Below are 26,665 nucleotides of genomic sequence, written 5' to 3'. Positions count from 1 at the left end.
GCTATAAAATTGCAACATGATATAACCAAACACTAGTTACCATGGTGACAAACACCTGGTTCAGGTCATTGGCCTTATTGGTTTGGACAAGAAGAGGAAACAGAGCAAAAACAAATATATTTGCCTTGCTTTGAGTTGCGTCTATATTGGACATACAAAGTAGGAAAATAAAAAGCACAATTTTTAAATCAATTTCTTTTAGGTCCTCATCCTGACATTGTCCCTCCACCTGTCTTCACCTATTAATTTGACCAGAATGGACCGTCTCGATTCTGCCCGGCAACAGTAGGGAATCAATGAGCTGCGAGTGTCCCATTCCCAACACTGCTTCATTGCCCTCCATTTTCTGCACCCTGCCTTAGCGAGATGGATGTAGCCAATCAGAGGCCGGGAAGCAGAACGGGACCAGGCACGTCCTCCAAGTACGGAGTACTGAGGATTCCGTATGATTTACACCTGCTGTCGCCTGCCGCTTAGGCCACACCAATTTGATTTGTTGGTTCTCGGATTCCCTTCTTCATTTTTTTTTTGATTTGCCAAAAAAAAAAAGATTCTGGTTCTGAATCAATTCAAATACGCTCATATTTTGCCCCAACAGTTGAGGAGAGTCCTTTTCTTCCTAGCTGTTACAGTTTTTCCATCTATCAATGCAGTGGTTTTATTAAAAGTTCAAAATTCATTGTTTAAATACTAACCCAGCCTTTCGTGTTGACTTAATGGAAAATAGCCATGAAATCACCTAACATCTTGAAATACTGAATAAGTTCTAATGCCTATCATATTTTCATAGAATGTGCTATAGATACATGTATACCTGTAGAAAAAACATTTCTACTGAATCGGATGAATTCATGCTAAGACAGCCTTAGAATTGGATGCGTCTAATTTGAAAGACTGACTGGCATTATCTGTTCCTTGACCTTCAACCCGACCTTGGACAATGACAGGACAGGCAGGGCCACAAAGCAAAGGTTCCGAGTATGATCTCTGCTGCCGAACTCTGGCGGTGTAAATGAGTATTGATCCTGGTTTGATCGCAGGGTGCCCGGAATAGAGATGAGACAATGACGGGAGATTATGCGTGGAACCGACGCGCGCGTCCCGCGGTACGCAGCGTTTCATCCGCACAAAGAAACAGGTGTTTGCCAACTGATATTCCATCTAATATTCATCTGATGTTAATTGGATCACATTTGTATAATGACTTTGGTTCCTTCTACAGTAATGACAATGGAAGGATGAAGGCCATACGAGTGTGTGATGACTGGAGGAACACAGCGATGCATTTGTCACATTGCAATCAACTTAAAATGCCCTTTGTGTAAGTGAAGAAGGTGAGCCCAAGTTAAATTGTTGTATTCTCCACCTTTCTGCAAAAGACGCGTTCAAACAGTGGGATGAAATGGAGTAATTTATCTAAAAAAAATGGGAGAAAAACAGACAATCATTTGATCAAAAGGAAATCTTTTCAAAAATCTCTAAAAAAAATAATCTAAAAAATGAATTTTATTACATTTTATCAAAATGAATAGATGTGAGAAATTGCAGAATTTTGATACAGAAATTTTTATCACAAAGGGCCCAAAACTCTCTCCAAATTGTACTGGTCAATGTCATCTGAATTATCTCTTAGAAGAGACGACTTCTAGTAGACAGTATGTCTACCTAAACTGTTTTGGCCTTGGACATACACGTCCATGTGACATGTCCAAGCAGGTCCAACTGTCAGTCTGCAGAGGATAATAACGGCACTGGAAGGCTCTTGTGGGCAGGCGAGGACAGTTCTTGAGACAAGCACGTCGTCACGTTGAGCTGTCTCCGAGACAAGCAGACGCCGGCATGTGACGAGAGCAATATTTTGCAATGTTCCAGTTGTAACACGCTGACTGTGATTCCTCATAAAGATATCTATTCTACAACTTCAATTACAGATATCTAACAGAACATGTGCCAGAAGTGTTTGATCTTGAATTCTTCAATTCTTTTCTCAGAACCGTTGTCCTCAGGTAGAGTGATGTGAGACAGTTTCAGCAAACTTTTCGAGAAACCTTCTTTAAAATTTGTCTATGAAAATAAGCATGCATAAAAGTAAAGCACCATATTTTGAAAACAGCCGATAGAATTGTGGCACGAAAATAACGGTACAATCGTGGTATTATTCTACTTTAGGGGCAGACCTTTGAGGTTGGTTAGGAAACAGCTGTAAGAGACAGGCTGCACTGACGACAATGAGTTAGGCCTGACTAACCCAATTCTATGGATCACATCCACATATGCAGTGTTTTTGGGAGGTGAATCCCTGCAAGGGACATAATTTTTCAAGCTGATCAACCTTTTCTAGCTCCATGATCTGACACCTGAGTGATAAAGCATTGTACGATTGTTTTTCTAACACTGACATTGAAAATAAAAGTGTCCCAATGCAAGTTTTACTTTGTTAAACTGTACTGTATAAGTTACATAGATATCACTGTATTCTATATAGATATCACTGAAGTCTAAAAAAAAAGAAAAAGATAATCCCTACCTACTGACCCTAATTTTTTCAGGACTGAAACAGGAAACACAATATTTTTTTCCTAGGCCTAACCATAAACTGAAGTTGGTGCAGCCTGACAGCTATGTCCATATGGAAGGCCTAGGCAGTGTGGTTGATCCCGGATCATGGGCCTACAATGAGCAGGTCAGATGTTCTACATTCTCCTCTTGTAGCAGGGCGATCCTCCGGGCAAAAACGTGAAGCAGGTCAGCCAGCTGCCACCGTTTCTCACCCGGGTTCCCGCAAATGTAGAAATAGGAAGTAGGGATGGACAGAGGATCAAGGGGAGGACAGGGCCTTAGCATCAAGCCAGATGAACTATTTCTTGGAGTGGACATTACTGATGACTCCGGTCCAGTCTGTCAGTGTTGAAGGCATCCGATACGTTTTCAGAGCAGCAAAACTGGAAATATTCTGCAATACGGCAATCTTTATGATATTGACACATACACATTAGCACAATAGTATTTCATACTTTGGGCTTTGAAACTGCAGAAACAAGCCCCGAGATAAGTCCTTAATTTTTGGGTGGTATCCTAAAATCACCCAACCATTTTTGTCTGAATTTTGGGTATTTTTGCTCCACGAGGGTCAATATATATTGGGATAGTGTGGTTTCCACTTAGTATGAACTGGCTAGAATATTGGCTTTGAAAAATTGGGCTTCCAGGCCCTAAAAACTGCACTGGATGCCTCTCAATATATTGAAGAAGCTTAACAAGTTACTAGAAGCAGCAGTGTACTTCTAGTTCTACCCAAGGACGTTTGTTGCCCCTTGACCTGACACCTGGTAGTGTTGAAACCCATCCTGACCCCAATGATTTACCAAAAGCCTGGGGTTAGATGTGCATATAGGATGTCTTCAGTACTAAGTGATAGTGATAGGACACGTTCACATGCAAAAAAGAATCTGTAATTCGAAAGGATGCTGCTAGGGGGCAAATCTAGTGCCTTTTAAAATATAATGATTTACCCAAAAGCCAGGGGTTAGATGAGCATATAGGATGTCTTCAGTACTACATTTTGATACTGATACGTAATTCAAAAGGATACTGCTATGGGGCAAATCTAATACCCTTTTCCTAAAATTGTTAAAAATCACATATTTTCTTACCAGTGCTATATACCACAAAGATTTACTTTGACATTTTTTTTTAAATACCCAAAAGGACAACATCTGACAAGTTGTTCACCAAGACAGCTGTGTCCATCTCTCACTGGCTGGAATTTAAGACTGCTTTTCCTCAATACCTCCTGCTGTCTGTCAATGACAGCAAGGACCTTATTCGGTCATATCCAAATAAATGCAACATTATCCTCATTCTTCTTTTAACAAGCTAAATCTCCTTCAAAGCCAGCTGTACAAAATAATTGAACCTGTTAATTACTGTGTATCCAGCTTGGGATAAGATGGTATCACTGAGACATAAAAAGATTTGTTAAATCTATGTCCACATGCTAAGAAGTTTATTGATTGGCATTACTATACATAGCTTTAAAAACACCAAAAAATGATTTGATATGATTTGATCTAGGTGCTTGAGTAACTGTTTATTGGCGTATCTTATTACCTAGATGTCTAAACTACAACAAAGTATAGGTTTCAAAACTTTTTTGAAAGTATGACATATGACTGGTAGAGGTGTGACATGGAATAGCCTTTCCATCGTTCATGGTAGGTCCAAACAGAGTGTCCCTATCTTTCTTTGAAATCACTGAGGATAAAGTGAACTGTGTCTGTCTATGTTCAAGCATATCTAAAACTTAGGTATGGGCAATTGTAATAGATGCAATGTTGTAAGGTCATTTCTATGGCAATGCACTGCACTAATATAATTATATAAATGGTATCTTGAAAAAGGTCTGAAAATTGTGAACATCATCAGAACCCATGACAAAGACTATAAAAATGCATTGGATGTCTTCCAAGCTAAACAACATTTCTGGATGTTCTTATCTATTCAAAAGAATTCAAAGGAATTGAGGAAGTAAATCACATGACACAGGAAGTGACATCACAGCAAGCTGTCCTGTAGGTCAATTTTGTACTCCCTGTTCCAAGAACAATGGACTTCCTTCCTATTGTTCCACTGTTTAATAAACAACTGTTGTGTACTTTTGTACAAATCTATACATACCTGTCGCATGTTGATGTTATTGGCTATTGTTACAGAGGTATTGTTTTGGGTGTATTTGTGGGTGTGTTTGCTTGTGTGTTCATTCAATGCAATACAATGGGGAGGAGGGGAGAGATTTTATAACCACAGATTGAATGGTCTCCTTGCAGGCTGGAAGGAAATAAGTTACTGGGGGTATGCCCAAGTCACAACAAACTCTCAACCTGCAAGGTTTCTGTCCTGTTTCCTGAAATACCCAGTTTCTTTTTAATAGCAAATCATTTACTTTCTTTTCCACCAAATAGTTCAACTTCATAGAATTTGCAGTTAGAGTGCACACCTTTGCTCAGGTAGCACTACCTGTCTGACAAGACAGTATTAGACAGCAAACATCCCATAATACCCTCTGCATGACTCCACATCCCATAATACCCCCTGCATGACTCCACATCCCATTCACAGGTTTAAGTAAACCATGAGAAAAAGCTCTGGCTCCTTTTTGTTTACTAAACATTGCTTTATCTGCCCCCAAGGGAATAAACAAAAGTCCAAGACGATTAGATGTCAACTCCCTAGACTGGGTCTAAAGAGACATACACCTGTCACTGTTTATAAGTATAACAGATATTTTCGTTTCAACATTATATAAAGTACATTGCTAAGTATTCCTTCAAACTGAATGAAGAGACTTCTCTGAAAAAATAATTAGGACTGGGTGAACTAATCCTAATTGGCAAATAACGAGAAGTCAGAACAATAGCCGAACTTGTCCATGGCTTATTGTAATCGGTATACTAGTACTATGATATCAAATTCTGAACAGCGCACAGCACAGTGAGCTCATCCTTGCCATAACATTAACACGTTCGTCCCTTCATTATGATCTCATACAAGTATACCTGTAGGACTGAGATGCTGAACACTGCGACACACTATCCACCAATGAGATCACTCTTAGTCACCTTCCCAAAAACAGATGCTGACATCACCTCTTTTTCCACCAATCAGGAGCGGCTGTGACCGCATCGCTGCGGTTTTCCGAACAGCGCGATCAAATCTGGGTGTGTCTCGCGTTTCTCGATTATTCTGTATCACAGAAAAGCTTGACCACAGGACATGAATTTTCCCCAGGATTGCTGATTTTTGGCCGCTGCTTTGTGAAACTCAGTAGTGAGTCATACTTTGAATTATACTTTCAATCGTTCTCGTAACCGATGCTCATTGTGTGTGCCGCACAGTAAGTAAAGGTTCTATTCTCCTCTATACATTCACACTGTGCTGTGTACCGGTTCACTGGACCGGTTCTGGACTTGTAAAAATGTTTAGGTTCAAGTCCAAAAAAATCTCACATATCCCTTTTCGTTCCAAATGACCTGAAACTTTCCATAGATTGCAAAGTCTGTGCTGCAAAATGAAGAAAACATTGCCATCAGGCATCCGCCAAGTGTCGGCCTGCATGTTATGTGGCCACAGCTTTGCCCAGACAACATTGCAAGGTTACGAACATGCAATTTTGTAGATACCATAGGTTTAAGTCCAGACCTGAACCTAAACCTCTGGACTTGAATCCAGACCTGAACCTAAATGTGCATTTTGGTAAACAGAACTACATTCACAGTTTTCTGCTATGTACCCAAACATTGGGAACTTGAGATTTCTACCTTCCCAATTTGAACAGTTTACTTAATAACAACTTCAGAAATCTGAACTATTATTTTCACACGCAAGATATACAATCAACACACCAGACACCCAACATTTTCCCTTTATGTCTGTTGATTGTATTGTTTGACACCGGCTGGGATTAATAAAGGTTTTTATGGTAATTTAATGGCATAATCCTGGTATAATGACTTCCTCACCTGCACACCTACCTAATTTCTATCATAACAAGGACAGGTGACAAAGAAGAGATCGCTTCCAAGTGACTAGCCACAGAACACCTTTTGTGAAGCACGGGGCACAAAAGGACACTTTGTTCCCAGTTCGTTACTTTAGAATGTCAGGAGAGGTTGAGACCCTAACAATAACACAGGCAAGGTCAGATCCGTGATTAAGATTTTGGATAGAACCATTTGAGATAAACTCCCATTCAGTCTTTGCCAGTGCATTAAAGCAATTGAAAGGTCTAAATATGACAATACCCGAGTAACTCTTACTTTTAGTTTTGCTCTTTTCAAACTGCATAACCCATAGAAAGTGTAATTTAAGTTGAGCATGATTCAAACCTACAACCTTGTGATTCATTGTGACAATTTCTAACTGCTTGACCAAAGCAAACAACATACACACAAACAAACAACATAAAGACTTCCAAAAATTTGTCTTCACTTTATTTGCATATCAATCAACAGGTTGTGTATATAAACCTGCTTTCCCCTCTGGTCTCTCAGTCACTGACGAAAGCTAGTGGATACTAGCTGAAACGTCTGACGTTTTCAAAATCATATCCAGTTGCTTGAGTAACTGTTTTTTGGCAAACAACATAAAGACTTTGTTTGGAACAAAAACCGCAGTAGCATATGGTGTAATTGGTCTCGATTAAAACCTTACCAGGTCGTAATCGCTAGGCTAAAACCCTTTGTGTTAAGTGAAAGGAACCCTTCACACCTGTCTGTTATTGTGATTACCAGGAGACCACAGGTGTCAGCAGGTGAGGACTGATGACAAAGGGTGGATCCTATTGTCTATTGTCTTCAACACTTGTCATAACCATGAAGCTGTTATCACATTGACATCTTCTGTCAAGTTAAATACTCTCACTGCTGACTCAAAATACCAAACAACATAATGGTGTATGCTAAAGTGTATGCAATAAGTTTGGAGCTAGGTATCTTTTAACCTAGTCCCTAGCTAACCCCATGACCAATAGAGAATTGGCAACCAAATGGCTACTTCAGGCAGTGTTCTAAAGGTTTACTAAGAATCACTGAGGAAAGATTCCACTGTGATGCTGGTCATTACAAATGTGTTTTTTCCTAGTGACAGAAAACAATTTAGCATTGCTCTGTGAAAGTTCTACAATGCACAACAACAACTATACAGTATGTACATACACAATAACATATTACATACACAGCGTTAAAATTTCTTATGAAAGGAATAGCAGATATATCTCAAAATATGTGCTGGGTGAGAAATATGGAGACAGGTCACCAAAGGGTCAACAAGTGAAGTTGTTTGTTTCTCAGTTGACGTAAATACAAACGCTGTAAACAAACGCTGCGAACCACCTCGAGGTGACCTGACTTCACCCCCGAGCGTAGCCTGAAATGTTGAAACACGACTCGACTGAGTTTTACACAGACGTGTTACATTGTGTTGGGCTGAGTCTAGGGGATGTGACGGACTGTCACAAGCCAGGCCCTGTCCATATTAGGGAGCTGCCATGTATGTAGCTTCTCTACCTTCAGGCAGGGCTGGAAATACTGGGTGCATGTGCACCTTAGTGCACCCAAATTTGGAGCTGTGCACCAAATTCTTTTCTGCAGGTGCACCAGTGCATCCAAATATTTTCATAGGTTTACATTTTGTAAAGATGTTAAATGTATGATGTTAGTAGTACACAGCATATTCTTAACATCTAAGTGTCAGTATATTAATAATAAAATCAATGTTATAGTACTTTTCTTTAGAGATGAAACATTTGCACCCAAAAATTTTTTTGTGCACCCAATGTTTTAGGATGGGTGCACTAGTGCACCTAGCTGTATTTCAAAAATGAATTTCGGGCACTGTCTACCTTGAGGTGTCACTACTTAGAAAGCAGGAGACAAGTGTCTGGTACCACACCCTAAACCAACAGAATCACCCTGAGGCACTCGGTGAATCTTCCATTATACCGGCCCTGTGACCCCATTGGCCAATGAGCCACTTCCTTCGAATACACAATCAAAATCGTAATCAGTCAAACTCATCTCCTCGCTAACTACAACCAGATTTTCAGGAGTCAAATACAACTTCCTTTTGTGAGCAATCAAATGATAAGAAACTGAATGAATGTGCGGTACACACTTTCTATATTTTTCAGTGAAAGAAGAAATGGTTTGACAATGTTAGGGAGGACTTCCACCACCAGAACCTACATAATGTCAACCCACAGGACAGAGGCAAGTGGCAGGCTGCCATCAAGCCTCAGTTGTGCAATGCAAACACGTCTAACCCTCGGAAGACGGGGAACAACAGACGATAAACCGGATAGTGAGTGAGTAAGTGTGGATACAACTTACAAGCTACTGTTTAGCAATAGCAGAAGAAGAAAAATTATGAAAAAGGAACATTTACAATTTTAAACTTCAATCACCAGGGTTAGACCAAAAATTACATCAGTATGCTCACAATGGGGAGAGGTTATGAACCAGTTTATAGGTCAGTGGGTTTTCTGCCCACCTCTCCACATGTGAGAAGCCTGGGGTGACTACAAGTACGCTGTTTTCAACCTTCATGCTGTCAGAATCATTTATATCTACCAGCAGGTGCCCCAGTTGGCTTAGGGAAGGCCTCCAAATCTCCAAGCAGATGTTTGAATGCACTGACAGTCCTCTATCTAACCAAGACTGTCAGAAAAGCTGGCTGGTCAGAGGTGTTTCAACTGTCCACATAACATCTGCTTGGAGACTAACCCTTTGCACACTGAAGTATCTATTCGGCTACCAATTCTCTATTGGCTATGGTGTTAGGGAACAGGGAGAAGGTTAAAACATCTCCTACTTTCTTCTTATAACAATCCAAGTCGCCCAGACCTTTTCCTGGCTTGCCTTATAAAAATATACAACAGTAAGCCTCCCCAAGTCAGTGCCCTGGAGAATGTAGTGTGCTGTTGTGTCCTGTCTATCTATTGTCTACACATGTCCTGTTCCACATAAGAGGGATACCAAGCCATACCAAGCACAGATACCTTCACAAAAGTGACATAGTATTGCCACAACAGAATCTCTTTACACAAGTTGAATGGTCTGCTCAGAGACTTAAAGCAGAGTACATCTTCAACAGCCATAACATTACTACTGTTAGTACTAACACAGGTGAATCCAATGCCACACACACTGCTTCAGTACTTCCTATAGTGTCCAGTAATCTTAAAAATTACTTTGATTAGTTAATTCTGTATAATCCAATTTTTACCTTGTACAGATGTTTTGCCTTTGTGTTTGTTTGTGTGTGTGTTTGAATAGTTATTTCCAAATGGTAGTAGGACTGTTGGGGACAATGACAGGAAGTTAGGTCAAAGGTCCCAGAAAAGGTTATCTCATTTCCTGTCTTCAATTTCCTATTATATTCATGTCTGTTGCTTTATGAAAGCCAGTGGAAAATGCTTAGGCAAAATCAGCAAGAAATTCACACTGATGAATAAAACAAGCTATCAAAAAAGATCTAACATACTCCATGGAGGCGTGAGATCTTTGATTTCTTGTTGAACTTCTGGTTCCACTCATGTGACTTATGTGTGGGCCAGACTTTCGGCATTACGGCCACTTAAAACTGACTTTGTGGATGGATTCCAGATGAACTTGAACCAGCTCCAAAGTAGTCACAAGTGGCTACAGGCGGCCCTGTTTGTTAACCAGTTTCCGGTCCATGTGTGTGTGTCAACCACCTGGACCTGCGCTGTAAGTGTAAGCAGTTGTCTTTTCTGGTATTCTCAAGTAGCAATACTGATCTGTGGTGTCAGAATTTGAATGGTATGACCAGGAATATACTTACTGCGTATGGTACATATAAATACCATTTCTGTTCAATGTTGTTGGAACATTTGGAAGTAAAAAGCTGCAAAGGTAAGGACTTCATGAGTCGAGCCATCACATACAACATACAGCACACCCCTACATTTTAAATTGATTTGAACCAGGTTATCCAGACATGTTATATTAGGAACTAGAAAGGCGACATATACAAAGTATATATCAAACACATTTATATATATGGTGACAGGGATTTAAATCTCTCTTACTATAAACTTGCAACATTATGTAACCCAACACCAGTTACTATGGTGACAGACCGCAGACAGTCTGGTTCAGGTCATTGACCAGGTCACAGGTCAGTGTTTGAAACCAAAGAAGAAACAGAGCAAAAACAATATATATAATTGTCAAGACATATCAGATGACCATACAGAAGATCACTAAATCTTCTTCCTTGTCCAAATCTCCACCCTTCCTGTACCCCCTTCGACTTGTCTTCACAGCACCGTACATCAAAGAAACTTGTCACGACTTGGCAGTCACCTTCAACCCTGCTTGGAGCCCCTCCAAAACCTTCCCACTTCCCCATATCTCCCCACTTGTGGCTTGCCAAACCAGCTCCTCCTTCCACCATGACCCCATGAGATTAACTCGACCTCTTAGGTTTACATCCCTGATATATTTGAGAAGACAGATTGGAAAGTATCCTTGAGAGTTAAAAGGTTTAATGGTATCATGGCTTAAAGGGAGACGGAGAGATCTTAAAGGAGCACGGCGGTGGCATCTTAGATAAACTTCCTCACCTTTCCCTGCATGTTGATGAGAAAAGCATCAGAGTGTTTCAATGAAAGTTTAAAGTCCTGCTAGATTACATGCTAGGGTGACTTTGCCAGTATAAAGGCCAGCCTTGCTAATTACAACAACAATTATACAACTAACGAGGAAGGGTTTAGCTTATTATGAAAAATAATAAAATGAAAGTCCTCGAGTGTGAAGGGTAGACAAACTTCTCAAACAAATTTCTGGTCCTTTATTATTTTTCAAACCTTTATAGAATAGGCCTGATTACAGCAAGGACGGGAAGCCTTTCTTCACAAAATCGTGTAAATTTTTACTGGCTTTTCAAACATACAATAATAATACTGTGGATACATTTAGGAAAGAAATGCCCCCCTCCCCAACATGGCTGCCAATGTTCCACTTCTTGCCATAGAAATCTAATCCATTACCATTGTGACATCCCACTAGGGGTGGGTACCGGTATAGAAAATTCAGGTCCAGGTCCGGATCAGGTTCAGAGGATCAGGTCCAGGTCCGGACCTGAAACCGGACCTGATTATTGTACAGTAGTATACTGTATAGTATATCATATTTTGGCAAGCGAGACACAATTTCTTGGTGTACACGACACGGCCGTGCATGAGGTCGCTTTTCCCGATGAATAATACGGCTGAAATGCCAGCACATCCACAGATAATTTGATCAAATACTTAATTGCTGCGATCTAAAATGTTACAGGGTTCTCTTAGCGGGGGTTGTTTATTGTTTTGATTGGTAAAACGCAGGGTAAAATACGCTAAAAATTTAGCCACGCCGCGGTCCACACTTCCGGGTTAAGTGACGACAAAATCACGTCGAAAACGCTAAAAATCCGCATAGAAGCATATATTTTCCCCAAAGATTCTTGAAACTATACATTTCTTCACTAGAATATCGATGTGTGGTTGTGGAAAATAGCATTTTAGCGCCGATATCGAACAAAGAAAAGTTGTTTACACGCGCGTCGGCTCGCTCAAGTCTGCCGCTTACGCTGCCAGCAGCGGGCGCAACAACCAATCAGAGATGCGAAATGCCGACACGTGACGCGGGATTGCGTCACAGTCTGAACAATGGGGGAGGGCTCGCCGTGCACGAAATTTTTGCGTCAATATTCAGCGCCGTGTTTCAAGAGATTAATACCGGGAAACAATTTTTTTTCTTGTTTTTGAACGAATAAACATGGATTTAGGCTAATCTAGTATGATTCAGGGTTATTTTTTTTTACCTGCCATGGCCAGATTATCTAAAGATGTGTGTGTTGTGTGTACAATGTACAGAAATGTACATCAGGTCCGGTCATCCGGTTTTCACGTTTCGGTTTTTTGGACTCGGTTCTTGAATGTTGTTCCGGTCCAAACCGGTCCGACTGAACCGGTACCCACCCCTACATCCCACTTATCATAATTCAGTAGAATAAAAAGATTGCTGCCACAGGGCAGTGAACTTTATGTCAGGGAATATCCATCTTTTATGGCAGCCTCAAAAACCACGGCACAGTTTTCTTTTTTAGATAGTCTCTGGGTTCAAGGCAATACTTTCAGGGGACCGAATTAAACAAATAAACGCGTCCCCTAAAATAGTGGTAAAGCCTCACCCTTTTGTCCTGACTACTCAGTAAATACAAGGACACTGATAGTTTTTCTGGGACTCAGGCCAAATCTGTCTTCTAGTCTTAACAGTTCAGGGCTATGAAGTTTTCATTTGGCATATGTTCCTGCTAGATGTATTTAGCACTGTAGATAAGTTTACATTTGGTCAAAGTGCAAGTCAAACAATTTTTGGAAAGTATGGAAATAAATCTATAGACGACTGCAGCACAGTTGTTAATTCTGTGGATGAGGTAGTAGATCCAATGCATGAATGAATGAACAGATGTTCATGAGATACATTGCCATTGCAGTAAAAAAATATCATTTTTCATTTTATATGACAATTTGTTGGAGAAGCTTTAACAGTAATGCCTTACAAGGTAGTTCATTGTCATTTTTTTTAAAAACCTCAGACTCTCCCTTTTAATTTGACTCTCTTTTCGATTCCCATCTTAAATTATAGTTCTTTAAAATTTCCTATAACCTATCAGATATGTTCAGAATAAATATTAAACATAAGTGATTATACTTGATGCTATGAAACCACTTCTACACTTAGTACCATTAGTGCGATGTGAACTGTCATGAACATATACAACGTTCGTGTCATAAAGCGACATCCACGCGACCACGTGATATACCGGTTACTACATAGATACTGACAGATTTCTGACTCCACCCAAACTAATGTCAATGCAGGGACAGTCATACATGAAAAAGGGTCAAAAATCGTCCTCCAGTCTTTAGGTACAGTGCTCTTTTCTGCAAACAATATTTCTAAACACACTACTAAGAAAAATGTGAATGATTTGGTACAAAATACTTTTTATACCTGAATATCTTGACTCAAAACGTGCTACAATATATACTCATATAGCAAGTGTTGGCAAGAAAGAATTGAAAATCAATATAATTGAAGGCAGCAAAATAACAGTGCTTCATGTACAATTAAGGAAAGAAATAGGTCAGCCATTTTACGTACAGTAATTAATGTGTATTGAACCTTCCAGACATAATGGCCTCCGCCGTACGAATTCCGAGGAACTTCCAGCCGGAATATGCCTCACATTTCCTTGCTATCAACAACCATATTAATCAGAGGCTCTCCTAATGGTTTTATAATAAAGAGGAGGGATATTCAGAGACTGTGTTTATGGCAGGGTTTGATACAGTTTGGCAACAACGACACACAGCAAAGCGATTCATTGATCTGCTTTAAATTATAGCACATTTTGAAATTGGATAGAAGGGGGGAGGGTGGCCCCAGGCAAGGAAACTGGGGTATCATCACCTCGTAGGCACCACAGATGGCGCAGGGGAGCAGACAAAGACCAGAAATTACACCCTAGGATAACTGCTGACAATTTGCAATATTGTAATTATGACAAATGTTTCCCCGTCCATCTTAAACTTTCATTTCGCTTATCGCAAGGTGATGCAAATATGCAATCTCCTATCACACCACGGATCCAACTCTGTACTCTATCCTGTTATACTTGGGTATTTTCCTGGTCCCACTGCGTGCTAATCAGGGGGTAGGATGCTGCATACTGTGTGTATCAAAGCTGGCATTGCCTGGGGCTAAACATGGACACATTATCACTGTCTACAGAGGTCCACGTGGGAACAAACCGACACACAAAGGAACAACATTTCAATTTATTCCATCCTTCATATCCGAACCGTAGGGGGCTTTCATATTCAGGTTTTTAGTCAGACGACTGTCTGGAATAACACGTTATCATTATTAATCATTCTGCGGATTACTTTTGAGACAAAATTAGAAACATTATCACAATGGAGATTGGCCATCCTGGATCTATATATCAAAGAAAACGATTCACCATACCTTCTTATACTAATATGTTTACATTTCATAAACCACATTAATTTAAATTGAATACTTCATTTTCCAAAACTATAACAGTCTTAACAGAGCTAGATAATATAGACATGTTTCTATGCTTTATAAGTTTTTGATATTCCGGTTCTATTAAATTTGAGATAATCCAGAAGGTCAACTAAATTTGCTTATCAAGCTTCGTCAAAGATTTGGTGCTTTCTTCAGGATTGTAGGAATGTTGGTTTATCAGTAATAAACATACCGCCCTACTTCAGAGCCCAGGCCTCTGTATCGCCCAGAAATTTCACACAAATTCGAACTGATCTTGTATATGGCATGGCTGTAGATCCGGAATTTAAGTTTGCATTTTCAGAAAGCATTTCCAAATTGCAGAACCAAATTTTGACACTCTGCAATATTGCAGAATATGGAAAAAAAAAGGATTTCTACCACTGTAATGTTGAAGTGACCACTGTCTGACTGAGGTGATGACATGTCCATATAATGATTTACCCCGCATTAAAAATGCACGACTCCATCTATAACCTAGGCGTGGCCCCAAAACCAAGCAGAGCTGCCAGTCGGAATTGATCGCTCAATTCCACGGTGTGTAATATCGTAATCCTCCTTCCGTCTTGAGTGCTCCTGTTCCTTGGAGAGAGCGTGGATGCCATCGCTGGATGGGTGTGGCCTTTCAAGACAGACGGCTTGGCGTCTATATTGATTGCGGCGGCGTGCAATACAACCGGCACGATACTCGAGACTCCCAAGGACGATACATTTAATGTTTCATTTATAACTGTATACAGTATACTTAAAACTAGTAGGCTATCACAGATAGGATGCTTCCAATGACCATTTCTCTCTTGAAATTGATCATAGAATGCTCTTTTTACTTTTATTTGAAAGCTGAGGTTGTGAGAAATATATAGTTTTCCTAGTCTATTCTTTTACATGAGAGGTGTGAATATGATTAATGAAATCTATGTGTTCACAGTTGATACATCGTCAGTCTTGAATTATATGGGGGATTCTGGAATACCTAAAAAAAATTCTCAGGGTTTTTGAGGGTTTACATTCAACCAATTTTATCATGTACTTTGTCATACCTATAATAAAATGTCAATTCTAACTCAATGAAACTCAAATATAAACCATTTCCTACAGCTTGATTAAGATAAAGACTGGAAGAAAAAGATTTGGAACAAATCTGCTCAAATTTTGTGATGATCTCTGACAAGACTAGCCTGATTGTAATGACTTTAGGTGTGGTCAAATTACATAATCATGGCATCATGGCAAATAGCATTGATTATAAATCATTATTGCATGATTGATTATGTCCTGTGACTGTGTCGATATGTTTCACGCAAGAAATGGGTGTGCCCAGAGTATGATATTATATATTAAAGCTAGACCAAATGATGCAGCAACAAATCTTAAAATTCAAATCTCAAAACATTTTGGCAAAACAATTATTCAACCTATATCACTAGATCCATCACAGACTCCAAAAATCATTAACTTTTAAGTATTGGCTTCCCAAGCACCACATTCAGTTTCAAAGCTACGTAGCAGAAATAAATTCAATAGCTAAAAAGCTCAAATGAAAATTTATTGCATTACCAGATAAAGGTAAATAGCACTGGCTTGGTACAGAGTTCTGTAGATAGAATAATTGGTATTAATCATCGTTTCCAATAGAACAATTTTTTTCTTGAAGATTCAAGCCATACTCTACATTAAATAGAACAATTTTTTCTTTAAGATTCAAGCCATACTCAATATTTATGTTTTGATACAAGTTTGCAACCTACAGTTGAACCTACAGGCTGCCAATGACATTGAGGATGCTAGGCCATGTTACAAAGCATCCAGCTGACTCAAAACTAAGACGTCAATACACAAAGACCCCTGCTCCTTGTGCCACGACTTATCAGCCAGCCCCTTTGTAGGCCTCCTGAAAGACCATTATTCATCACCATGGTAACCTGAAAGTACCACTTTCTCATCCCACACTGGTAATTGTAACAACCACCAACATATTACCAATATGCAAATACCCTTGGTGCTGTGAAATACAAAAATCGTGACACAGAATTCTTCTTTCATATCAAAAGGACTACTGCAAGCAACGTAGGTTTGCAATGGAGCAGAATATTCAATACATGTCCTTATCGAAATTGCGGATGCAGATAAAGCGATGCACAACCATAGCAAATAGGGAGGTTATGCATCCATTGATCAGTACTAGTACATAATGATATTCACTTCTATCATTGAGCCAAACATTGCGTTAGAAAAAAAATTGTGTAAAAGCCATATTTCAACAGATGGAATAGCAAAGATGTATTGATTCAATTGAATCTAATCCCTCCTTTTCCACTAGTACTGCTGACTTATACCCCTGTCTGGCCTGAATTGCAATAGGGGGAAAACCCAATACTGTAATTTATTAGAAGGCCTCCCCTACTCCTACTAGTCAGTGATGTTTGATACCAACCCAGATGTCTTTATTCCTTCAGCATGCTGCAGCACAGATATGTTTAATTGAAAACAGGCACCTCAATAAATCTGTGCCAGGCAGCCATCACTCGGTGGGGGGAGGACACAATCAAATTTTCGACCAAGTCACAAAGGAAATATTTTCTCCCCTCTGTTTATCAGATTTCTTTTGGAGCAATATGCACACCCACACAGTTCCCCTGTATGCAGGGGACATCTGCTGCATACCAAGCAGGATATCACAGAGACGTATACCCTCCAAAAATTGTCCAACATCTCACACGCGTTAACCGGCTGAAAACTAGTCGTTAAGGCCAGATGTTAACGATCGCACAAGCCTGACACCTCTAGCCAAAAGCTATCTGTTACAAGACAAGAGCTAAACAGGTTTTTTGGATCACAATTACTGTTTTTCACACTTCCAAGCACTTTCATTCAATTAAATACTGACCCACATATTCAGAACATGCTAACTTCCTAGAAATAATCATCTCTCAAATCTACATTTTTGTTTGTGTTCTTCAAAAGTTTTTAACCAACCTGACTTGGTTCATAAAGTATTAAATACTGTAACACTTTTGGAAATGCTTGACCACTGACCTCTGACCTTATACCCCAGTTAGGTGCCCTGCTCCAGGGCCAGTGTCCAGTATAATTACCATGACAATTCCAGCAGTCTTATGGACCCAATAGTCTACCACCATCCATTCACTGCGTGTCAAATTTCTGACGGCCCACAAAATCCCTGCAAGCGCCTAACCTATAATCAGCGTAGTGCCAATGAGTGGTCAAGCTGATTTTTCACAACCACTTTCTCACAATGAATTTCCAATTAAATTTATGTAAAAGCATTTGATTCCATTTTTAAAACAAGTTATGTACAGAGCATTGGGAGACAAGTACTACTTGTTCAATGCAAATAAGTGATGTCATTTAATGATTTATTAATCGAGTCAGCTGTTTGAGTGTGCGAATGTTTGCCCATATCTGTGCTATTACTATTCTGAGTTAGGACAGTTACCTGTGTTCTAAGGTATGCACAAAACTTCCTGTCAGTAATACCCAAAACAATGCGGATCAGCATCCTGAACCATACCTTGTATTACCGGACTATTGTCGCCCAGACAGGAACAGACAAAAAAGATAAACAACAGGAAGCGTTGCGGAATACAAGTACTAGTCACCAAAACATATGATGACGTTGATTTCTAGAAAAAAAGGGAGGGGGGAAGTACTAAGAAGCGGCGTGTCCATTTCCCACGATGGATTTTTGCCACGAAAGATAATTGACAGATACTAACGGAAAATCTATTCAGGTAGAATACTCGATTAACTGGCACACGCCCATGTTTCACAGACTTCTGACGACATGCCCCAATCTAAAGCATCCTGCCGAGGAAAATTAAACGACCCACTTAAACCAGATAAGGGACAGGTTACGCTGAATCCATCTCCTCAGCGAAACAACAGCGCCAAGACGAGAAACATTTTTTAAAGACAGACCTGTCACCCCCTTTCGTCAAGTGAAGGGTGTCGTAACCCGGCTATGCACAAAGACAAAGCTGGTATGTGAAAACTGGGGTGTCCCCAGCAAAACAACCAAGCATGTCGCTCTCCCTGTTTGTGTTTCTGCCTGACTGCTAGAGGGCTAGACAGACATGACAGGGGAAGGGGGGGGGGGCGACAGGAACACAGCTGATTGTAAAACTCTTCACGATTTTCCTTGGTCAGTCGGCAGGGCCGTCTTACCTTGTACACTTGTCCATAGGTCCCATTTCCCACCACTTCGATCAGCTCAAATATGCCGGCAGGGTCCTGCGGGAGAAAGAAAAAAATGGAATCGGACTCGAAAAACGGTAGCCGAGAGTCGCCGTAAAGTCGAGAAGGTGTGAATAGGAACGGTGGGCCAGGATAGCTGGCATGTTTTTGGCTGTTGTTTGTCAAAACATTTCCCATCTGTTGTCATATCCCAGCGTGGTAGACGAATACTTTCCCGTCTGAAAATCCCTTACAAAAACATCGATCTTCGAAACCCAAAACGGCAACATCTTGTGGAAGGTTTACCCTGTGGATCCCCCTTCCTGGTACGTTTTTGGGACGATAGATTAGGGGAATATTTTACCTTCAAACTCTGAAGATCTATGTCATCCAGGCTGGCCAGCGCCATCTTTGTGTTAGCAGGGCTCCCCGACAGTCAGGTACCAATGAACTTCCGTGGCTCTCTTGTCTCTCCCTTCCGCTCACCGCCGGAATTTCTTGATGTTTCAGGTCACCGAGGGTCCATAGGTCCCTGAATCATGTTCCAACCCCGCTTGAGTTGTCGTCCGGTAGAAAAAATCAAGGGAATTTCGACTTCCGACGCCCGCGACCCATTCACAAACCGACGTCTTTGGGAGGAGCTCGCGCACAGACTGCTGGGTAGGGGACCTCCCCAGTAGTAGAGCAAGAGCCAAACAAGTAACTTTCCGAGGAGGATCGTCTTTGTCAAAATGTCAATTTTGCGAACCGATTGTAGACAACTGGATATCTGCCCAATGATAAGATAAAAACACACAGTTGTGTTCCTATATCTTTCTTTTGAGCTCTTTTGACCATTTTTAGACGACAAAATTCCACCAACTTAGTATTTTTGCCAGACATTTGTTTCTCAATAGACTTTTTATGAGGAAGATGAGACCGACAAACAACCGGCTTTTCCATGTATCATAGCCTTGAAAATCGGTAAAAATGAAATATCTTTCCACCGTTGATCATTGCCCTTTCAAATCTCAAGATTGGTGACACTATCTGAGAACCGAAAGACTTTGAGAAATCTTGAGATTCCTTCGATTTTCCGGCCTCAACAACACGTCATTATTATGACTTCAGATACAAGTGACAGTCATGACATCGTCTTGTGTTGTTACTTCAAGAAAAAGGAAAGAGACTGACACTGGATAACGACAAAGAACTGACACGAAGTTGCACAAAGATTGAACCAGAAATATAAACATTACTGGGCAGATCTGGCGATATGGAAATTGCCACATAGAAAATTGGATGATTTCATAGGCACGAGGTAGGGTCTACGAATGACAACGAAAATCCCTTCTAATTATATCCCCACGAGAGGTACTCTGAGTGCGGGCACAATCCCTAGCTAGCTGCAATTAAATGACTCATAGTAAACACCGTCTTACAACCTATGGAAAACAAAAAGATGAAACGGTATGATACTAAAATGAAAAGTAGTTCGACAAAAACGATGTTGTAATAAAGAATGTTTCCGTCCTTAATCTAAATTTCATCTTCTTATCTACCGAACGGTTAAATGAGGCCTGTGGCGTTACGAAGACGTTCTGTTTATCTTCCATATCATCTGCCGATAACTTGTATAACGTTAAATCACGAAAAAAAAATTATCTGTTGCCACTTTGGTCACATTGCCGTAACGAAATGTTAATGTGTTAGGTGTTAAATTGATGTCAAACGTTTTGCAAAGCATATCTTAGGTCTTTTAGGACGCACATTTTACGCATATTTCATAGCGCGTTTCGTACTTTTTTATAGCCTCTACCGGGCTTCGGGAGGCGGCTGGAAAGAGTAGAAATCGGCCAAATAGAGAGATAACATGCCAGGGGAGTTTGTCTGCTGGAGAGAGCAGTTTGCCGCTCCCGAAGCTCCGCCTGATTTCTACTCTTTCCAGCTTCCTCCCGAAGCTAGCCTGGTAGAGGCTACTTTTTTTTTACGTGATGTATCATTATTGATGAGGTATAATATTAATTGTACACAGAACATTGTTGTGACACAGTTTGCCGCTTTCCATCTTTATCTTTATTGAAAACTCCTTGCTTCCACAAAATGCTGGAATCGGTAGACCAGTGGTGTGTAATGCCGAGTGACATTCTGTGTTGGGATCGCGCCAAAATGAGGTCCTTGCGGAATTAAGAGAGCATTACAACCTGTCGCAGTATTACACATTCATCCGACACGCAGGCGATGTATGGAAGGCATGTCTGGGCATGCCGCTCAGGTGTTAAAGCACTAGCATGTTTCTCATCATCAGTACAGAAAAAAAATGCAAAGATTTTTAAAAATTCCGTCGATCGTCTGTAAATTATGGACATTTCATGGACGTCGACATGGACATGTTTCGCCCAAACGCGTCCTATTGAATATGGGTGATATGGAAGGAAGAGAAAACATTGATACAGCTAGAGAAGAACCGTCAACTAATTCCTCACGAGTTACGTTAACGTTGTTGTAGTTACATAAGAAATATAGATGAAAATAAATGCAGACAATCAGATATTTACAAGTCTAAAAGGCAGATCCGACAGGGCAATACTCAGAAGACCGACCTCAGAATTCTAGAACCCTTCATTTTTAAATGCGCCATGGATATTGGGACGGACGGTTTCTGGCTGCGCTGAATTTTTCCTCTAAAAGGGGTTTACTGAAAAGGGGTTTACTGAAAACATATACAAACGAAATGTTCAGTAAGTAAAAGAAAGTATGATTATGAGTCAACACAGAAAACGTTACGTGAACAGGAAACAAAAATGAAAAGAAATACTTTCGTTTCTGCATATCACGAGAGCGCACTGATATGATATGATGTGATATCGTAACAATAATCCAATGTGATCCGTACAGCGTTGGCGACTGATCATAACACAGTTCAGACGTAATGATTATCCCGTAGATTTCATCAATTATGAATGCCGAGATCAACTGTCTCGACAACAAGAACGACCTGACATTATTCTAGTAGATTAAAAAGTGCCTCTACGGATCACTTCACGTAAAATGGGCAATAGAAAATGAACCATAATTTTTCCCACAATGTCTGTATCATCAGGCTAATTCAGCCACAGATCTCCGATAAATGACGATCCCCCATTCTGTGGCACAGAAATAAACGTTGTTGACGTCATTGGATTTCACTTTTAAGATTCCTGCCTACAGAGAATAGAAACGTGTCAGTTTGATTTAACTTTCTTTCACTGTACGTCTTGTAGTCGGTATCCCGTTTCCCATGTTTTTCTTTCGTTGGTAAACAATCATGCGGCGGAAGCGCTAGTTGGAAATAGCAGGGGCACCTGGAAATGTGTACCTGCGACGGCATGGTATGTATTTCAGTACAAGATCACGCAGTTGTGTGCACTAAAGAAATGGGGGTATGTTGTTGTTGTTTTTTTGTCATCTATCATGGATAATTTCTTTTCGAACCTCCTTGATTATTCTAACTTCAAGGGCTTCTGGATGTTTTTATGATCTTGCATTGGCTTTCACTATCAGACAATCACAATTAATGTGGTGAACATAAAATATGTTCTCTTCCCTGTAACATTTCTTTTCTATCTACTGGTAATCTACAACTTTACTATACATATCATTTATGAGATGAATTAAGATGAATTTCCGTTTTGTCTTCGATCATGTGCCAGCAGTCTTGTCATCTTGGCCAACGTTGCAACAGCGCCATCTAGCATATGCTTTACGTACCGCAGTGTGGGTAGGCCACCAAATTTTCAGATCAGAGCTCTTTTCTCCCAACTTTCTTATTTCACAAGCACATTTCGCTACAATGATCTAACCCTCTTCAAGGCCAATGCTTTTTCCTTAAGCTTGCATACCTTCTAGTATTAACGTCTCATACACTTGCCCTTGCCATGTTCAAGATTTGCAATGTACGTGTCCACACATACCTTGATACCTTGATACGTCTTCCAGGAAAGAAGGCCGTGGCCTGTTATGTCCTGATCTCTGCTCACTCGGTTGCATACCTTCGCTTCTCCCAGTGTGCACACATGCATGTACTTATGCTACACACCTCACAGAACAGTTAGGTGTGACAACAAACAAGCCAGCTGTGACAAGACTAAACCACATACAAGTATTTCCTTTCCATTTCTCAAGTATTGTGACCCCTTGACAGGTGAAATTTTGGTAAAATGCCTGAGGAATGCTTCATAACGAAAAACATTTGAACCAATTTACTTCAAGTTTTATTTTATTATCCTATCATTAGCCTGACAGGGATGAGGCTGTCATGACTGTAGAGTAACACAAACTGGCAGTATCATCTGACACTTATATACCAGTGCTGATGAGGTGCAGGTGGACATCAGAAATACTTGATTGACTCTAACCTACCTGCATATGACTGTGGTATTTTCACCCACTGTGACTAACCTTACATACAGCTATTCTTAACAGACAAATTGACACAAAGGATAAACAGACACAGTATTTGGCATGTAGTTTTTTTATTATTATTTTCCCCTGTAGGTAATTGCAGAATGTGAAGAGGTGTTGTCTAGTCCTTCTCCGTGGCCTTGCTACCGCGCAGACGGCCGGTACGGCGGGCAGCGATGAGACCGACCTTACGACCAGCGGAGGTGTCCCTCCGGACGGTGGAGGGCATACCGATATGTTGATGGTTACCACCACCGTGGGGATGCTCAACAGGCTGGGGGGAAGAAGAGAAGAGAAATTCAATCAGTTTTAACGTTATCTTGTTCTTGGTTAGAGACAATTTTACAGATCACGAAAGTAAAGGTAATGTTGGGGGCAAACGGCAGGTTATCTTGACAACGTGGTGAATACATACTGGTTTGTCTTGTATAAATTATTTGGTTTCCATATTCCTAACCATGCAAACGAGTCCATAAAATACCACTTATTCCTTTAGATTCAGAAGCCCAGCATACGAGATTTTGAGCTTTTCTAACTACGGAAACTACGTGAAAAAGCATTCAAATTTAACAATTTTCACTGTGAAGCACTAAAGTTTCTTTTAAGTCAAAATGCAATGTAGTAGACAGTAATAGGACATGTATGAAAATAGACACAGTCCATCAAGTTGAACTCTTATTAATGGAAGACTTACGTTCATAGCCACACCACGGACACGTGGCCAGGCATTCCTCTTGGCCTTGTACTTGAAGTACGCCCTGCCTGCCTTCAGCATAGGCTTGTCGATACGTCCACCTCCAGCAACAATACCTGCAGTCAAGAGGATTCCATTAAGATACAAACTATGGTGACATTCATTACTTTATGCTCCCTTCTACCAATGTAGTTTTCAAACCTGACATTTGTGAAGACATCCTATCACACAAGGATGCAAAGTTTACATATAGAACATGAACGTGGGACAAGCAGTTTACATAATCTTTTTGGGGTACTCCATTTTAAGGGTTCCTGAGGGTGAATTATGGTCGGACAAGTTACAGTTGAAGACTGTGACTACTTTGTGAACTGACATAGTCAGCAGCTATTCTGAATTTTCCTCTCTTGCCATATCTGCTACCAAAGGTACAAGCTGAAAAAACGAAACACCCTGCTCACCGATGGTAGCCCTGTTGCCAGATGCCACCACCTTCTTGGATCCAGATGGCAGTCTGATGCGGGTGGTCTTGGCCTCCAGGTTGTGTGAGATGACGGTGGCGTAGTTTCCGGAGCAGCGGGCCAGAGAACCACGGTCCCCACCCTTCTCCTCAACGTTACAGATGATGGTCCCCTCAGGCATCTGACTCACAGGCAGGGTGTTTCCAACCTTCAGGATGGCTGCAAAGTGATTACATCAAACACATTAAATTCACAAAAATATCAGCTGCAAATATCAACAGTTCATTTTTTCTTTATCCATGCTAACTTTGCGAGATATTCTCAGATAGCTGGAAGAGAGATGCAAAAACTTTGGTCATTAAGTGACAGATAGGAAAAATAATGCTCTTATAATTTGGCCAAGCACAAAAGGTCACCCCTCATCTTTCCTCTGCTTGATAAGTGTGTTGGGTTCTTTCATGTGCAGTGGTTTGAAGCCTAGTCTGAAGGATGGTCTATTCGCCATCAGGCTCTTCACTAAAATAATGCCAAAGAGCAGACTATAGCTAACCCTTCAAGCCAACCAAAATCTTTTGCATCACAGCAACACTTGAACCACAAAGTGAGAACAGCAAAGACACTGAAGAAGCTACCATCAAGAGCACAACAAAATCACCATGCCATTGTTGATGCACTACACACCACTGTCTTTTGGCTTGAACATTGGAGGGTTTGTAAACTGACTCACACATACACACGGGATACTTCACCAAGCACAAAAACCCACCATGATGGTTGGCTAGACGAGACATAAAAATGAGCAGTCCAAACTGGACAGATGTCCTACCAGGCTGAAGATTCTACTCTACTCTCCTCATATACATGACATGGTTTAGCGTTGTACACTACATTCATTCAAAATCATGCAACACACACAGAATAGCAGCTACCTACCCTTCTTGCCACAGTACACAAACATGCCGGTGTACATGCCCTCGGCAGCGATGAATGTCTCTGTGCGCTTCTTGTACCGGTAAGGATCCCTGAACATCACTCTGGCCAGAGGGGCTCCACGGCCAGGGTCATGGATGATATCCTGTAGTCAAAATGGTTGTTTATCAAAAGCTTAGGCTTAGAATCAAATAAATGTTATACACATTATAGAAACCTGCTAAATAAAATATATCATCAGTATGCACTTCCAAATTGGTGCAAAATCTCATTTTAGGCCCAAAACATTTTTTTTTGAGACAACATACTCGAAACCGAATCAATGGACTTTAAGCATGTCCATCTTGTCCTTAAAATGAAGTTTCTAATATCTTTCACCAGGTATTTCTACAAGCTTCATAATCATGCCTACTAATGCCTACCTTGACTAGACCCTTGATGTATCCATGTCTCTCTGCGAAGTCGAGAGCTCGGAGCTTGGCAGCCCCCTTGCGATGTTTCGTGTGGGCAGTAAAGACGCTACCCGCACCTTTACGCTGTCCTCGGATCACACGTCCCATCTTGAGACTGCAAAGGAAAGTGAGAGTTCAGGAACCAAATATTCCTTCCACTTACATTTCCTTTTCAACACCTTCAAGTTCTGTAGCCCCCCCCCATTGAGATATGAGGGGGAGGGGGTGCTTAAGAATTTAAAAAAATAATATATCTTCTTGAAAGAGGAATTTTAAGTATCTGGCTATGTCAAAAATGGATTCTTTTCATGGTGTGAACCACTAGCATCAGGTCATATATTTTATAAAATTTAGTGACACATCCTGTCCAGCTTACCTATACCAAGTCTTACACCAGAAAACCTTCAATATTTAGGATAGCTCACAAGATAGTCCTACGTAGCAACTAGGTATTCAGGTTTCATAACCTAAGAATGTACAGAAAATGATGGCAGGGCTTCCAAGTTGACTTCACCCCCCTCCCACAACCCACGTTGAATGTTGTCATACACTTTACAAGTTCTTCTCTGTTTCAGTAGTCACAAAGTAGTACATGTAAAGATTCACAAAGGGGGTTTAAGCAATAAATAACTATATATCTTAATACTTTATGATTTCTACTACTAGATGGTAATAATTTCGATCTTGGAGAATGTGTATAAGAGGAGATGATGGTGGATGGAATACACATATCTTCAAAATTTTTACCCACCGTGATGGCCGACACTGGGAAAGAGAAAGATACCCGGATGTAATTACCTATGCAAGATTTTCACTTTTTTCTGAATAGCTTGTTTCTGCTCGAATTGATGT

At 40.5% G+C, this 26,665-nt stretch overlaps 2 protein-coding genes across 6 annotated transcripts in view; both read right to left on the bottom strand.

Annotated features, from left to right (window-relative positions):
• LOC109485061 (mitogen-activated protein kinase kinase kinase kinase 4-like) overlaps nucleotides 1–19,520 on the bottom strand; it is a 74,152-nt gene extending 54,632 nt beyond the window's left edge. For all 5 annotated transcript variants that reach the window (XM_019788484.1, XM_019788489.1, XM_019788486.1 and 2 more), the window contains exons 1-2: nucleotides 19,219–19,520; nucleotides 18,846–18,911 (exon numbers count right to left, since the gene is read on the bottom strand). In XM_019788484.1, coding sequence (XP_019644043.1) covers nucleotides 18,846–18,911; nucleotides 19,219–19,263 — 111 coding nt within the window. In that variant the 5' untranslated portion in view covers nucleotides 19,264–19,520. The remainder of the gene's footprint in view (nucleotides 1–18,845; nucleotides 18,912–19,218) is intronic.
• Nucleotides 19,521–23,330: 3,810 nt separating this feature from the next.
• On the bottom strand, nucleotides 23,331–26,628 carry LOC109485066 (60S ribosomal protein L8-like). Its single transcript, XM_019788494.1, has 6 exons — nucleotides 26,565–26,628; nucleotides 25,784–25,928; nucleotides 25,365–25,506; nucleotides 24,432–24,650; nucleotides 23,971–24,086; nucleotides 23,331–23,550 (listed from the first exon to the last, which is right to left on the bottom strand). The coding sequence occupies exons 2-6, from the start codon at nucleotides 25,919–25,921 to the stop codon at nucleotides 23,398–23,400; spliced, it is 768 nt and encodes a 255-aa protein (XP_019644053.1). The 5' UTR covers nucleotides 25,922–25,928; nucleotides 26,565–26,628; the 3' UTR covers nucleotides 23,331–23,397.
• Nucleotides 26,629–26,665: the final 37 nt, after the last annotated feature.

The sequence above is a fragment of the Branchiostoma belcheri genome, unplaced genomic scaffold (assembly GCF_001625305.1).
Source record: "Branchiostoma belcheri isolate BF01 breed outbred unplaced genomic scaffold, Haploidv18h27 scaffold72, whole genome shotgun sequence".
NCBI lineage: Eukaryota > Metazoa > Chordata > Leptocardii > Amphioxiformes > Branchiostomatidae > Branchiostoma > Branchiostoma belcheri.
The sequence above is the reverse complement of the archived record's forward strand: the minus strand, read 5'-3'. Positions and strand labels throughout refer to the sequence as shown.

Excerpts from the sequence above, each read along its gene's own strand:
- LOC109485066 (XM_019788494.1), bottom strand. The coding sequence starts at position 25,921 with ATGGGACGTGTGATCCGAGGACAGCGTAAAGGTGCGGGTAGCGTCTTT. Across the intron at positions 24,651-25,364 it reads TGTGTACTGTGGCAAGAAGG|CCATCCTGAAGGTTGGAAAC; the intron begins GTAGGTAGCTGC and ends ATCACTTTGCAG. Across the intron at positions 24,087-24,431 it reads TGGCAACAGGGCTACCATCG|GTATTGTTGCTGGAGGTGGA; the intron begins GTGAGCAGGGTG and ends TCTTGACTGCAG.